The sequence below is a fragment of the Formica exsecta genome, unplaced genomic scaffold (genome assembly GCF_003651465.1).
Source record: "Formica exsecta isolate Colony F162 unplaced genomic scaffold, ASM365146v1 scaffold247, whole genome shotgun sequence".
NCBI classification, from domain to species: Eukaryota; Metazoa; Arthropoda; class Insecta; order Hymenoptera; family Formicidae; genus Formica; species Formica exsecta.
Genome location: NW_021849743.1, coordinates 816,448 through 829,235, shown reverse-complemented (window position 1 = coordinate 829,235; position 12,788 = coordinate 816,448). Strand labels below are relative to the sequence as shown.

General features: G+C 36.9%; 3 protein-coding genes across 4 annotated transcripts in view; 2 read left to right on the top strand and 1 right to left on the bottom strand.

The window, feature by feature from the left end:
• The window catches only part of LOC115236256 (centrosomal protein of 135 kDa-like), a 3,344-nt gene extending 3,170 nt beyond the window's left edge, over positions 1-174 (top strand). The window contains exon 3 of the mRNA XM_029808584.1: positions 156-174. Within this exon, the coding sequence (XP_029664444.1) occupies positions 156-159 (4 nt within the window). The 3' untranslated portion in view covers positions 160-174. The remainder of the gene's footprint in view (positions 1-155) is intronic.
• Positions 1-4,781, bottom strand: part of LOC115236257 — a 7,534-nt gene extending 2,753 nt beyond the window's left edge. The window contains exons 1-3 of the mRNA XM_029808585.1: positions 3,401-4,781; positions 181-355; positions 1-72 (exon numbers count right to left, since the gene is read on the bottom strand). Coding sequence (XP_029664445.1) covers positions 1-72; positions 181-355; positions 3,401-3,414 — 261 coding nt within the window. The 5' untranslated portion in view covers positions 3,415-4,781. The remainder of the gene's footprint in view (positions 73-180; positions 356-3,400) is intronic.
• The window catches only part of LOC115236255 (centrosomal protein of 135 kDa-like), a 19,027-nt gene extending 8,122 nt beyond the window's left edge, over positions 1-10,905 (top strand). For both annotated transcript variants that reach the window (XM_029808583.1, XM_029808582.1), the window contains exons 15-20: positions 8,040-8,319; positions 8,391-8,588; positions 8,776-8,952; positions 9,050-9,252; positions 9,325-9,456; positions 10,266-10,905. In XM_029808583.1, the coding sequence (XP_029664443.1) occupies positions 8,040-8,319; positions 8,391-8,588; positions 8,776-8,952; positions 9,050-9,252; positions 9,325-9,456; positions 10,266-10,320 (1,045 nt within the window). In that variant the 3' untranslated portion in view covers positions 10,321-10,905. The remainder of the gene's footprint in view (positions 1-8,039; positions 8,320-8,390; positions 8,589-8,775; positions 8,953-9,049; positions 9,253-9,324; positions 9,457-10,265) is intronic.
• Positions 10,906-12,788: the final 1,883 nt, after the last annotated feature.

Genomic DNA, 12,788 nt, shown 5'->3' with positions numbered 1-12,788 from the left:
GCATTCCGCGATCGTTCCGCCGCCATCGGCCGCGGGGCCCAGTTCCATAGTTTCCGGACACGGGGCGCCGATCTATCGCGATATATCATAATTGTCAGAAATCTTTTACAAGAAACGATTATTCACAAATTCAAGATGCAATCTTTTCTTTATAGATAATGAAGATTATAGCATCCCTGCCTGGAATATTTTGTAGCATTTTCCATCGGCCGGCCAGTATAGCAACTGCCAACCGCGCGGTTGTGCGGCGCACGGGTTGCTTGAGGGATCAGCCCACGGCGGTGGCATTATCGCGGTCCTCGCGTTAGCCGCTGATAGAAGGCAGATGATGCATCCTAGGAGGATCCGCATCGCGCTGAAAATTATCGCGATAAAATTACTTTGCTTAGTAAATCCGGCAAACGGAAATTGTGTCACAACGATCGATAGCCAAAAGACAGGCAAAAAATTGCAGTCACGCAAAAATATAATACGATCAATCAATTACAATGTAATATAAAGTGATGACAACCGCGAACGGAAGATACCGATTTTACCTCTCATCTTTAGCGCACGAACGAGTAATTTCACGCGTTTACACCGCGTTGCTACGTGAAGAGCGTTTTGTCGAGAGATGCGACGTTCAAAACGAGACTATCGCGAAATGTCATTGCGTGTGCGGTGCGTGCGTGCGTGTTTGTATGCGAACATGAGTGGGAAGAGCAGAGGTGCGCGCGAGGGCAAAATGACCATACTTTCACTGTTTCACTATGGCAATGGCATTGTCCCTGGCGGCAGGGCTTAGAATGACGACATGTGCTCGGAATAAGAATAATGTGTCGTCTATATAAATGCTTCCCGCGTCGCGAAAAGGCCTTTTCTCTTTTTTTTCTTTCTTTCTCCCGTCTCGCGAAATATCTTACCGACACTTTTGAAGATTTGAGTCTTAAAGGCACACAACAACAATTTTTGCAAATTTATCTAGAAAAATTTAAATGATCTACTCTCGCGATATTCTTTGTATCGAATATAAATTACATATGTTTACGATAACATTTGTAACATATCATTGAACACACTGCTCATTTACAATGACAGCATTTAGTGTCTCTTTTCTTTCTATTTGATAAAAAATCCAGAAAATAATTAAACAGCGCGAAGTTTTATCTAATGCTAGTTGAGCTTTCTTCTACAACTTTCCATCGAGAGTTTTATCCCTTGTTATGATGTTTCGTTAATTACCGGCGTCGCGAAATTAATCTAGCGGTTGTCGTTTAACGATGATTCATCTGGTATGCGTTGAAATAATAATTAACACATCTTGTTAGTTGAGATAAGATAATCACGATCTGATATAATGTAGCTTAACTTTCTCACATTAATATATAATTTTTCACATTTTATAAATAACTTGTCGTTTACGGAAGACTCGCGTCCTGAAAGTGATCCCACATTACCGCATTCCGCCTCTCATAAACACACGCGTGAGTACTCTACGCGGAAAGAGTTATTTTCTTTCTCTATTAACGCGCCGCGCGTCGCTGAATCGATTTAACAGTCGAGCGTGAACAAAGGAGCAAGATCGTTATCCGTGACGTTACACTCCCTCCGTAAGATCAATGCTCGCAAGTGCGAATGCGACGTATTCGTTACATAATTGTCTAATTAACGATCATCCGGCAGGGGCGAATTACATCAGAACTTTCTCGCTCGTAGGATTTCGATCTGTTCACGAGGAGACAAACAGCGAAATCTAATCGCATGATAATAATATCGATATTTTTCTTAAGAATGTAGAAAACGATCTTTCTTAATAAGGAGTCGATAAAACGAGTCGTTTCGTGTCCCTGAATTCTAATGCTCTCTAAACTTAAAATATCCGATAGAAATTTAAATATATAAATTTTTATCTTTTCAACAATCTTTATAATTAATTAATTAAATTCAACGAAAGTTGAAGTTGATCCTGGCAGATTTTACTCGCGATTTATGAATCGAAGTAGCCGAGTCTCGTTTAGCACAGAATCCGATTGAATATCGATACTGCGTATATAACAATAACTACATGTCACTACGAGTATCAAAATTTCGGTGCAAAATTCTTAATATACAATGTATTGTCCGATACAATTTTTTTCTAAGATAAATTTCAACGTGAAGGTGCGGTTTCTGGAAGGCACGCGCCAGAAATTCTCGACCGAAAGCCATCAATTGCCATCGTATAAATTCCTGTTACCCGACGTGTCCTTATTATCGGTTACCTCGCGGCGATGACATTCGGTATAGGTATGCCAACAACTTATGCAACGTGGGGTATATTGCATAATTTATATTTCCTTTTTTAATACACGTTCAGCCACTATCAAAGTCTATCAAAATTGTATACCATCGTAAAGAGAAAATTCGTCACAATCTAATGAGACACTTTTATCTTAAATGATATATGTATATATATGTAATGGATTCTATAAAATCTCGTGAAATTTAAATTATACCATTATAATTAAATGGCACATACCGATGCAAGGAGATACATTAAGCTACTTTCGTATAGTAAAGAGAGAGATTACGCGCGTTATTAGTTTCACGTATAAAATTTTCCATATATAATCTCGCTCTTTTATGGATCAGATTATAATATCTTTCCAGGCCCGCGACATTTGTGCAACGCGTTATTACAATTATCTATTTGCCGTGATTTTATACTTTCTTTGCCGGAGATGATGCACTTTCTCCGTCTTCCGTGTCGTTAAATAGTAATAACCAGTTATTACCGTAGTCACTCGTCTTACACACGCATGTTGTACACGCGTTACTCGGAATCTATGTTACGCTACGAGGAATTTTCTACGATATTTCCAATCACGCTATCATTAAGATCGCGCTTATATAATCAAGCGTAGCACGGCAACGTGCGGCGGGGTGGATTTATATTCCTCGTAAAAAAGAAAGTGTCTACTAATACATCATAATCGATCTGCGCCGCGCAGAAATCACGCAATACAAACAACACGAGATCACGTAACGTCGATCGTTCGCGCGATTTTTTTTGGTCACTGGAGCTTGACAAACACACGTTTCAATTAATTTCTCTTTAATACGTTCTATTTTAACTGAAGCAATGACAAAATATCGCAGATACGCTTTTTATTTAATTCTTCTATTATTTTTTCAGGTCTTCATTAAGTGAAAATAGAATTCCACGTGATTCAGGAATGTCACATTGTAAACACCGTGTCCTTTATGATGATCGCAGCTTCCGAGATAGTGAAAGGAAGATACCAAATGCCGTTTTGTTTAACCTTTCGAAGAATGTTTATGCAATCATCGCTTACCAGTCGATCCCGGATCAATGTGTGTATTATGTTCTAATTATGATATATCTGCATATTTTATCAGAGCTTCTAGTTCAAAAACGTACCTTGATATCTTCATGATATGTCGTTCGACAATTATCGTACTCGCTTTATGTCACGTCACTATTTCACAAATTATTTTTTCTCTCGATTCATCACTCCATCCTGTGCATCCCATATCAGAAGCTCGAGTTGAATCGCATCGTCGTCGTCGTCGTCGTCGTTGCCGTCGTTCTTCTCGTCATCGTCGTCGGTCTTATCGCCGCGGAAAGCTCAGCGAGACTGACTCGCGCTCGTCCCGGCTTCGAGGTTCTATGCTGTTACCTAACTCGACCGAAGTCGGAGACCGAATCCGCCAGTGACATGGACATAATCGTTCGCTATTCGTCCAGTTCTCCCTGGAGTGACTAATACCGGGTGCAATCCGTGCCCGGGAAAAACCGTCTTTGCGCCCGTATCTCTCTTTTTTACCCCATATTCTTCACACGCGTAATATCCTAACCGGATATCACGTGCGAATTACGCGAGGCTATCAGTCAGATATACCCGGATCTTCTCTCAGTAAATCTCTAAATTTGTTATCTCTAAATATGTTAAAATTGTAATTGGGAGCTGTACGAAATGTAATAGTATTTTAAACGTTTGTTTGACAGATATTTTTATTCGTGTTTCTATTTTAGGCCAACGGTTCGATATCAGGTCTGTTTGGAAGAACATTAGAAGGTTCAATGCGTTATATTTATAAGGAGATTGCAGTGTCTAATAATCTTTGTTGTAGACTCAGTCCAGATATAGGAACGAAGATATGCGTTTATTTCTCTTGTAATACGACGATCGCATTTAAGAAAGCGTGGATTGCGTACGTCGCGTTTTGTATCCGGCTGGGCACTAACAAAGTATGTGCATATTTTACTTCTTTGCGCATGCAGCTGCGAGGGAGGAAAAAAATCGATATTCCATGCGTGGGATTTCGAAATCTCTAACGCGTAGATCCAATGAGATCATCTACTGTTTGATCCTTTATTTGTGTCGAACTCGATTTAATGTGATTTTATGTGATTGTACGATATCTACTTTTATAGACATTATTCGCATTTTTTAACTAATAATTTTATTTGACGAATTTATTTATTTATTTATTTTTACGTAATATTACTATTGGCCTTTTGCTTACCTCGCTAAGGTTCTCCTTAAAAAAAATTACCGTTGCGACACTTTCATGCAACATCTTTATTACACGAGGAGGACGACTTTCATCGTCGTTCGACCTCCCGAAACACTCGTCCATCAGCGACGATAGTTATTACGACTCTCGTGGGCCAGTGCGTTTCTTCACTGAATTGTTGCATAATTCGGCACCGGACTCGAAGACAAATCCGGCAACGGGAAACGCATAATCGTCCGACAATCATCCAATCTGACGTGAAGAGGCCAGAAACGAAGCATTGTCACATTTTTTATTAAATTATCGTTGCTTGCGTCGCTGCTTCCTGGCATCTTAAAATACCGTGGTCTTAAAAAATTACGAGACTGTCCCAAATTAAATTTGATTGCAATAAAAAATAATAAAGAACTTTTTTATATATTTTTCTAGATATATAAAATAATCTTTTTAACATAGGATCAACAGTACATTAAATAATTATGAATGATATAGTACATTTTTAATTATAATATTTTAAAAAAACTTGATTTTGAAAGTAATATTGATACTATTGAATTTTTTTATTTTAACGAACTGGTTGTTAAAAAGAGTTTGTAACATATTCATTTTTTATAGAAGATTCTTTTTTTTTTTTTTTTTTCTTTAGAATGTCTTTAATGAGTTTAATTTGTTAAATGGAAATGCTCAGAAATGAAAAGCAAATTTATTAAAATTTACACCGAATGATCGCATTTCGTCCGTTTGAATAATTTTGTGTGTTGGAATCTCAACGGTTCCTCTTCTCACGCATCATCTCTTCGTATCCTCTCACGTAAGTTCGGTTTCGAGGAGAGGAACGCGTGCAATGCCCTTTACCTATAACGGTATTGCTAAACCAAAGAGTGTCTCTTCGAAAGGGCGCGCCCATGCCTCTTCGCATAATCTCTCGAGTTAACTACGAATAATAAAGATGACTCACGCACATATGTCCCCGAGTTATCATCGCGTATTGAAACTTTTTATTTAAGAATTCAAGATAATAATTTTAACCTTGTTCTTATATAATTTGAGTATAAAAAAAACACTCTGCATTAATGAATAGTGCATGTTTGAAATTTAAATATTTTCATAAATAATTCGCTTGTTTTTAGATCATCAGAAATTTACATGTGTCATATTCAAGAAAAATCCAAAGTTAAAAGGGCATAAAATTCTAGGAGTCGTTCACGAATTCATATAATACTTGTAACGGTTGTATCGTACTTTCTTTTAGATTCTTTTAGATTTTTTTAGATTGCCTCTGTAAGCAGGCAACTAGTACCGTTTTCTATTAATTTCGACGTGTAAAACGGTACGTCTTTGGATGAGGCAATCGAGGAAGGGAATAGCGAGAGATCCAGCGGACCCTTCTTAGGGCGATGCACTCTCTGACTCACACGTTTCCACAATGATTTCGTTGTTTTTGGTAAAGGCATACAAACGCAGATTTTATCTCAAACTAAACTCGGTCCTCTCGAGATATAACTTACATCGTACAATTTATAAAAGGATAGAAGATGCGAGTCATTCGTTGGACTATATATCGTACACGCATATCTTGTAGCTTTCACATTTAACACATATTGCGGCAAAAAGTACACATCGACTGTCAATATTTAAATTGGAAGCAAATTTCAGTAATAAATTATGTACTGTAAAAATCGTGATAAATGGATCTCGCGTATTTTTGATTTCATAATATACTGAAATAAATTTTGCTATATGGAGCTTTGTAATTAGACAAGTGCGAAGCCACGAAGAACATTTCTCTGTCGCGAAGAACATCTTTGCATATATTAAAAGAACGTGGAGCACTTGTGATGCTTTCTATGGTACTTTTCCTTTTACGTTATATCGTCTGTGAACTTTCCTTCTAAACGATGATGTCGAAGAAAGAGAGAGTGAGATATGAACTTGAACAATCATGAAGAAGTTGGACGGACAATTAGGCGGTGAATATCCAAGTTCTTAATTGAATTACGTAGACTTGCCATTTGGAAAATTTACATTGCCGAGATGAATAAATGTCTGTTTACACTTTCAGAATACCGGAAATCTTCCGTGTCAGAAGGTACGCGAGGAAAAACTGGAAACTCACTACCGGTATTGCGTTTATGGCGCGATAAATTTCATCGTCGACGACGGCTTCGTCGCTCTGTATGTGGAAGAGAAATTTCCATCTTGTCACAAACTTGTGGAAATGAAAATCATTTCTTCCAGTACCGCGAATGCATTCTTCTGTAACATCCGTGACATAATTTCCATCGTCATTATCGCGAGGTGATAATCCGCCTCGAGGCATGACGAGGACGAATCGTCGAGCGTACGCACGCGATCAAACTATGAGAGAATTGATTATACGAGTGTATAAAATTATCTTCAAGATTACCGGGAAATGATGAGATAAACTTTCCAATTGAGAAAATCAAGCTCTCTCGTTTCTCATATGTAACTTTAAAAAAGTTTCGTCCCATACATTATATAATGAGTTTAAACAAAATTAATTCTACAGCAAATATTAATTAAATTCTTTGAAATTAATTCTTTAGCTGAAAACAGAATCGTAGATTGATAATATATCGCGGAAAATCCGCGCGATAAATGCTTTTCTCGATCAGCGGAATTTGTTTTCACTTTCATACTCTGAGAGACGGCTGCTGCTGCTGCTGCTGCTGCTGCTGCTGCTGCTGCTGCTACTGTTGCTGAGAAGAACGGCAAAAAAGACGAGAGAAAGTCGTCCGGCGTTCGAATCCTTTTCGCGCGCGTCTCAATCGTTGTAAGTCTCGCGATTACGCAAGTCGCGCGTAATCGGCACAGGTGATTGATGATCCACGCGCCTGTCCAGGACACTTTGAGGAGCTAGAACTCCGATGAGCGATCTGTTGGCCTATCGAAAGTTGGAAATGATTGGCTTTCAATAACGCGCGTCAACATTTTCCGCGATGAAAGCTGCGATGATGTTTTGTGTCCAGTTCTTCCGCGAAGATTTCATTTAAAATGTTCAATTTAATGTCATTTGTATCCACGTGTGTGTGTATGTGTATGTGTGTGTGGTATAAGTTAAATAAATTAATATTCCATCGATTTCGCTTTTGACGAATTGTCGAAAAAATTGCACGCACAATCCGATCTCCGTATAAATGAAAATATAAAAATCTTATCACGTATAAGTACTTCATTTCGAGAAAGAGTTGGGAAACGATAGATGCCTAATTCGTTTGCGCTGCCCTTGTCCCCTTTCGCAAATGTATCTTGCGCCACGAAGAACAAGCGCGTGATCCGCATAAATAATCGTCGATTAAATATCTACGTGTGCTAACACACGACTCTATAATAATAGAAGCCGATACTTACAAGGCCGAAGATAATGTTAAATAAAAATTGTATTTATTATATTTATACCCGCATTCGAATAATCTGATATTTATTATTTTGCAGAATAATTTAATTATTTGCTTCGCGCGCGAATAAATCTGCATCATATATTTTTTCGTGCTCTGCAACGGCGGTATTAATTGTAGAATATGCATCGATCAGAGCGCGGAGCGGGAACGTCAACTGAGATCGCTGCAACTAGAGATAGAGACGGTACAGAGGCAGTTCAAGGCCGCGTCGATGGACCGCGAGAACGCGATCCAGGAGAACCGGAAGCTGCAGGACGATCTGGCAGCGATGACCTGCGAGGTGCAGAATCTTCAACGCGAGCTGGAGACCTCGCGCGCCGAGTGCTACGATCTCAAAAGACAGCTGCAGACTTATGTCAGCGAAGTACGTCGCGCCGAGGAACTCCTCAATCGAAAGGTAAAATTCAGAGATATTTTCATTGATATAATAAATACTTGTCTCGAACGTTGATCATCTTCACCTTTCAGGAGAACGAGAGAACGGAAATGCTGAACCATTTTCGCAGTCTCAGCTTAGAGGCGACGGTCTTGGAGAACAGCAATCACAGCTTAGAATCCGAGGCGGCGGAAGCTAAAGGCGCCCTTCAAAACGCGAGACATCAAATAGCCGATCTGGAGCGTCTATTGACCGACAGGGACTGTTTGATAAAAGGCTATGAGACTCAGGTATTTTTCTTTTCTCATAGTGGATGCGAGGAATCATTGGTATTTATCATACTAAAATAATGCACAGCTGAAAATAAGTAAATTCAAGTCAAGACTATATAATAAGGAATACGATTAATTCTTAAGTTGTAAAGATCTCCTCCCCTCTCCCCCTCCCTCATATCTGATGATTTAACAATTTTTCCAGATAAGCAATTTAACGCAAAGCGTCGCTAGCATGGAGACGCAGCTGCGACAACAGATCGAACAGAGACACCGTGCTGAAACCGATCTATTGGCGGTCAGGGATCTATGCGTGAAATTAGATCAACAGAAAGATACACTTGTGGAGCAACTCGGCGACAAAAATACTATAAAGGAACATGTAAATATTTATCTTTAATCCTACTTATTTCTAATTTTTTATACCCGCTAGTTGTTTGATTTCTCTTCGACGGGGCACTTTTTTAACTTTCGCGTAGTATGATGCGCAAGTGTCGAAGCTGAAAGCCGAGCAGAGTATCATGCAAGAACAGATGACCAGAGATCGCGTGATTGTGGAACGATTGGAGACTCTTTTGGACCAAGCGAGGCAGGAGTCCATCAACGCGCAGGCCACTAATCAGGAGCTGCAAAACGAAATCTCCAGATTAAAACAAAAAGTTTCCGAACTTCAAAATAAACTGTGCGCATCTCATTATATTACGTTCGTATTTTATCTTTATATTATATTTCATGTTTACATTTTCTCTTACAGATCATCAGAATCCGCAGAGCTTAGGCAGTATCAGAATCAAGCGGCGGAATACAGTAAACAGATCAGTGAACTTCGTAGACAGGTCACCAATGAGAGGTTTGACCGTGCGAGAAAGGAAGAACAGAGTCGCAGGTATTTTATTGCCATCACTAAAGATGTCCATGTTTACCTTTTCTCTCTCGTCCGCGCATTTTATATCGAGTATTGTCTACTGTGATTATTTCCAAATTTAGAGATTCTGAAGAGTTCACGATTCAACAAAAACCGCTCCACGATCGCGCTATCCTTCCTCAATCGTATGTTAAACCCTCCAGTGACGAAAATGCCGCCGCCGCGTTCAGGTAGAATCAGCATGACAATGATCGCGTTTGAAACCATGATTGATCAGTGCCAATTACGAATCCGTCAGGCAAACAGACTGGTTGAGGAAACCGTATACCGCGATTCCCAAACACACCTGTGTACGCGAACCCGATCAGGAGGTCGGATCGATGAGTCGCGACGATCGATCCACGTCATTCTCACTCGATTGTCGATGCTCTTCCCTCAGGAAACGCCTTCCTTTCGTTGACTTCGTCCCATGTCCCAGCAAGTTTTCCTCGCGACGCAAGGTCGCCGGCGACACGAATAGAAACTCGAATCTTCCCTAGCAGGAAAGTATCGCGTTATCCCTTATAGTTGATAACGCGATTTTAATGTCGAGACTTTTATAAGGATTGTTAGTTTTTTCGAAATAACTTTTGTTACGTTATATATTTGCATACAAATTTGTAGGAAAAATATATATGAATTTTATCATTTACAAAGATTACCTTTTTGGTACAAAGCGATTCGCTCAATCAAGCGCTATCGATAATAGACGAATTTTTTGACGCGATAGGATAATTATGAAATTGTATACACATATCACTGACGTCTGTATTCTCTGCTTGTTTTTACAGGTCGCTAAATTCGAGTCCAGACAGTTTAAATGTAGATTTAAATGTATTTATATAGAGAATAACTATATATGATATCTCTTGGTCCTATAAGAAATAAGGATAACAATAGAACAGATAAAGATACTGCAAAATACATAAATCGATTTAACATATCGAATGTTGGCAATGTGGATATAATTTGCAGATGCGCAAAGAAAAATGCGTCATGACAATCGTATAAATATTGACGATCGCGATATATATTTTATTAACATAATTCTCTATTTAAAATGTGGATAGAACATCCGTTGATAAATCGCACAACTGAGAAACTAAACCACTTTCGAGCAATGAAAAATGGGATACTATGTGACAGTGGCAGAAACTTTGTGCAAATTGAAATTATGTCATAAGCTTTTATACAGGAAAACATGCAAAGGATCAAACTTGTATGCGAAAGATCAAACAATGCATGTACATATATAAATAAATTAAGAGAAAAGATAATATACAATATCAATAATTTTGACGGTATAAGCAAGAAAAAATGAAAAGATCATTATTCTGATATATATAATTTATCCAATTGTGAAAAATGTTTCGAATATTAAGAATACATGGATTACATTGTATGAATTTGTACTAAAAAAAAAAAAAAAAATTAAACTAAAAGATTTAATCAATAAAAAACATTCGAGTCCAGACAGTTTAAATGTAGATTTAAATGTATTTATATAGAGAATAACTATATATGATATCTCTTGGTCCTATAAGAAATAAGGATAACAATAGAACAGATAAAGATACTGCAAAATACATAAATCGATTTAACATATCGAATGTTGGCAATGTGGATATAATTTGCAGATGCGCAAAGAAAAATGCGTCATGACAATCGTATAAATATTGACGATCGCGATATATATTTTATTAACATAATTCTCTATTTAAAATGTGGATAGAACATCCGTTGATAAATCGCACAACTGAGAAACTAAACCACTTTCGAGCAATGAAAAATGGGATACTATGTGACAGTGGCAGAAACTTTGTGCAAATTGAAATTATGTCATAAGCTTTTATACAGGAAAACATGCAAAGGATCAAACTTGTATGCGAAAGATCAAACAATGCATGTACATATATAAATAAATTAAGAGAAAAGATAATATACAATATCAATAATTTTGACGGTATAAGCAAGAAAAAATGAAAAGATCATTATTCTGATATATATAATTTATCCAATTGTGAAAAATGTTTCGAATATTAAGAATACATGGATTACATTGTAAGAAGTTGTACTAAAAAAAAAAAAAAAAAATTAAACTCAAAGATTTAATCAATAATAAACTCTTAGGATTTTCGAAAGGAATGTACATATATAAAATGTATAAATAGACATTGAGATGTTACATTGAAATACGCTCACATTGAGAAAAAATGTTAGCAAATATTGACAGAGATCAGAGACTACATAAAAGATTTAGAACAAAAGAGCAAAAATTAACTATATTAAACAAGTCTTACATAAAGAGATATGAATGATATAAGTGAAAAGAAATATGATGATATCACAAACAAGTATTTGGCATGCGTTTTTCAAAGAACAAATCATTTCCACGAAAATAAAGTAATTTAACTAAATATCTCTAGCGTCTCTCCAAGAGTACAAATTTGTATATTCTCAACTTTTATATTTTTAAGGTTTTGTACACTCAATTTATATGTCGCAATAAATTTTATACTTTTCACGATTTTTTTCTAACTGAAGTATTATATATATCGTAATTAAATATTAAAAATAAGTGGCACAAATGAAAAATAGATGACACATAATTGTTATACTTATTGTATAGTGTACGTACGTGAAGATGTGTGATAAGGCTTGCGTCGTCTAGTTCTTCTGCCTTTTACCTTCGATAATATTTTTGGGCCATTTACACATTCATTCGCAATACGACGGAGAGAAGGGAAACAACCACACAACACTTTATATATATCTTTCCCATATTCTCCTTCGTATTTAGTAATTTATTATATCGTTTTTTTTTATTCCTTTACACAGATGTTTATTTATGATCTCAATGATCGTACGAAACGGTGAACATGTAAACTAGGTAATTACAAATAATAAAAATAAAAAGCCTCTCACAAGATTTTCGTCCTCCTAAAAACGTTCAGCTATTAAACTTGTTTTTATATATTTATATATAAAATACATAATAGAGGCTCGCACAGGGTCCATTATCATACTTTTATGTTTATCCATAAACGGCCATTTTGTAATATAAGACAATGCCGTTTCTCAACACATTCTCTTCCTCTCTTCACGCCGAACGAGTTAAATTAATTACAAAAATCCGTTCCTTGCAACTTCTACGTCTTGTCACAAACTATTATAATACAAGAATCTTTTCCTTTGTTTCTCTTATATAGACGCGTTAAACTTACAATCTTAAGAAATTTACACAGAGGTTTTAACATCGTGAATGAAATACAGGTATTATGTACAAGTATGTATATTATATATGAATATATATA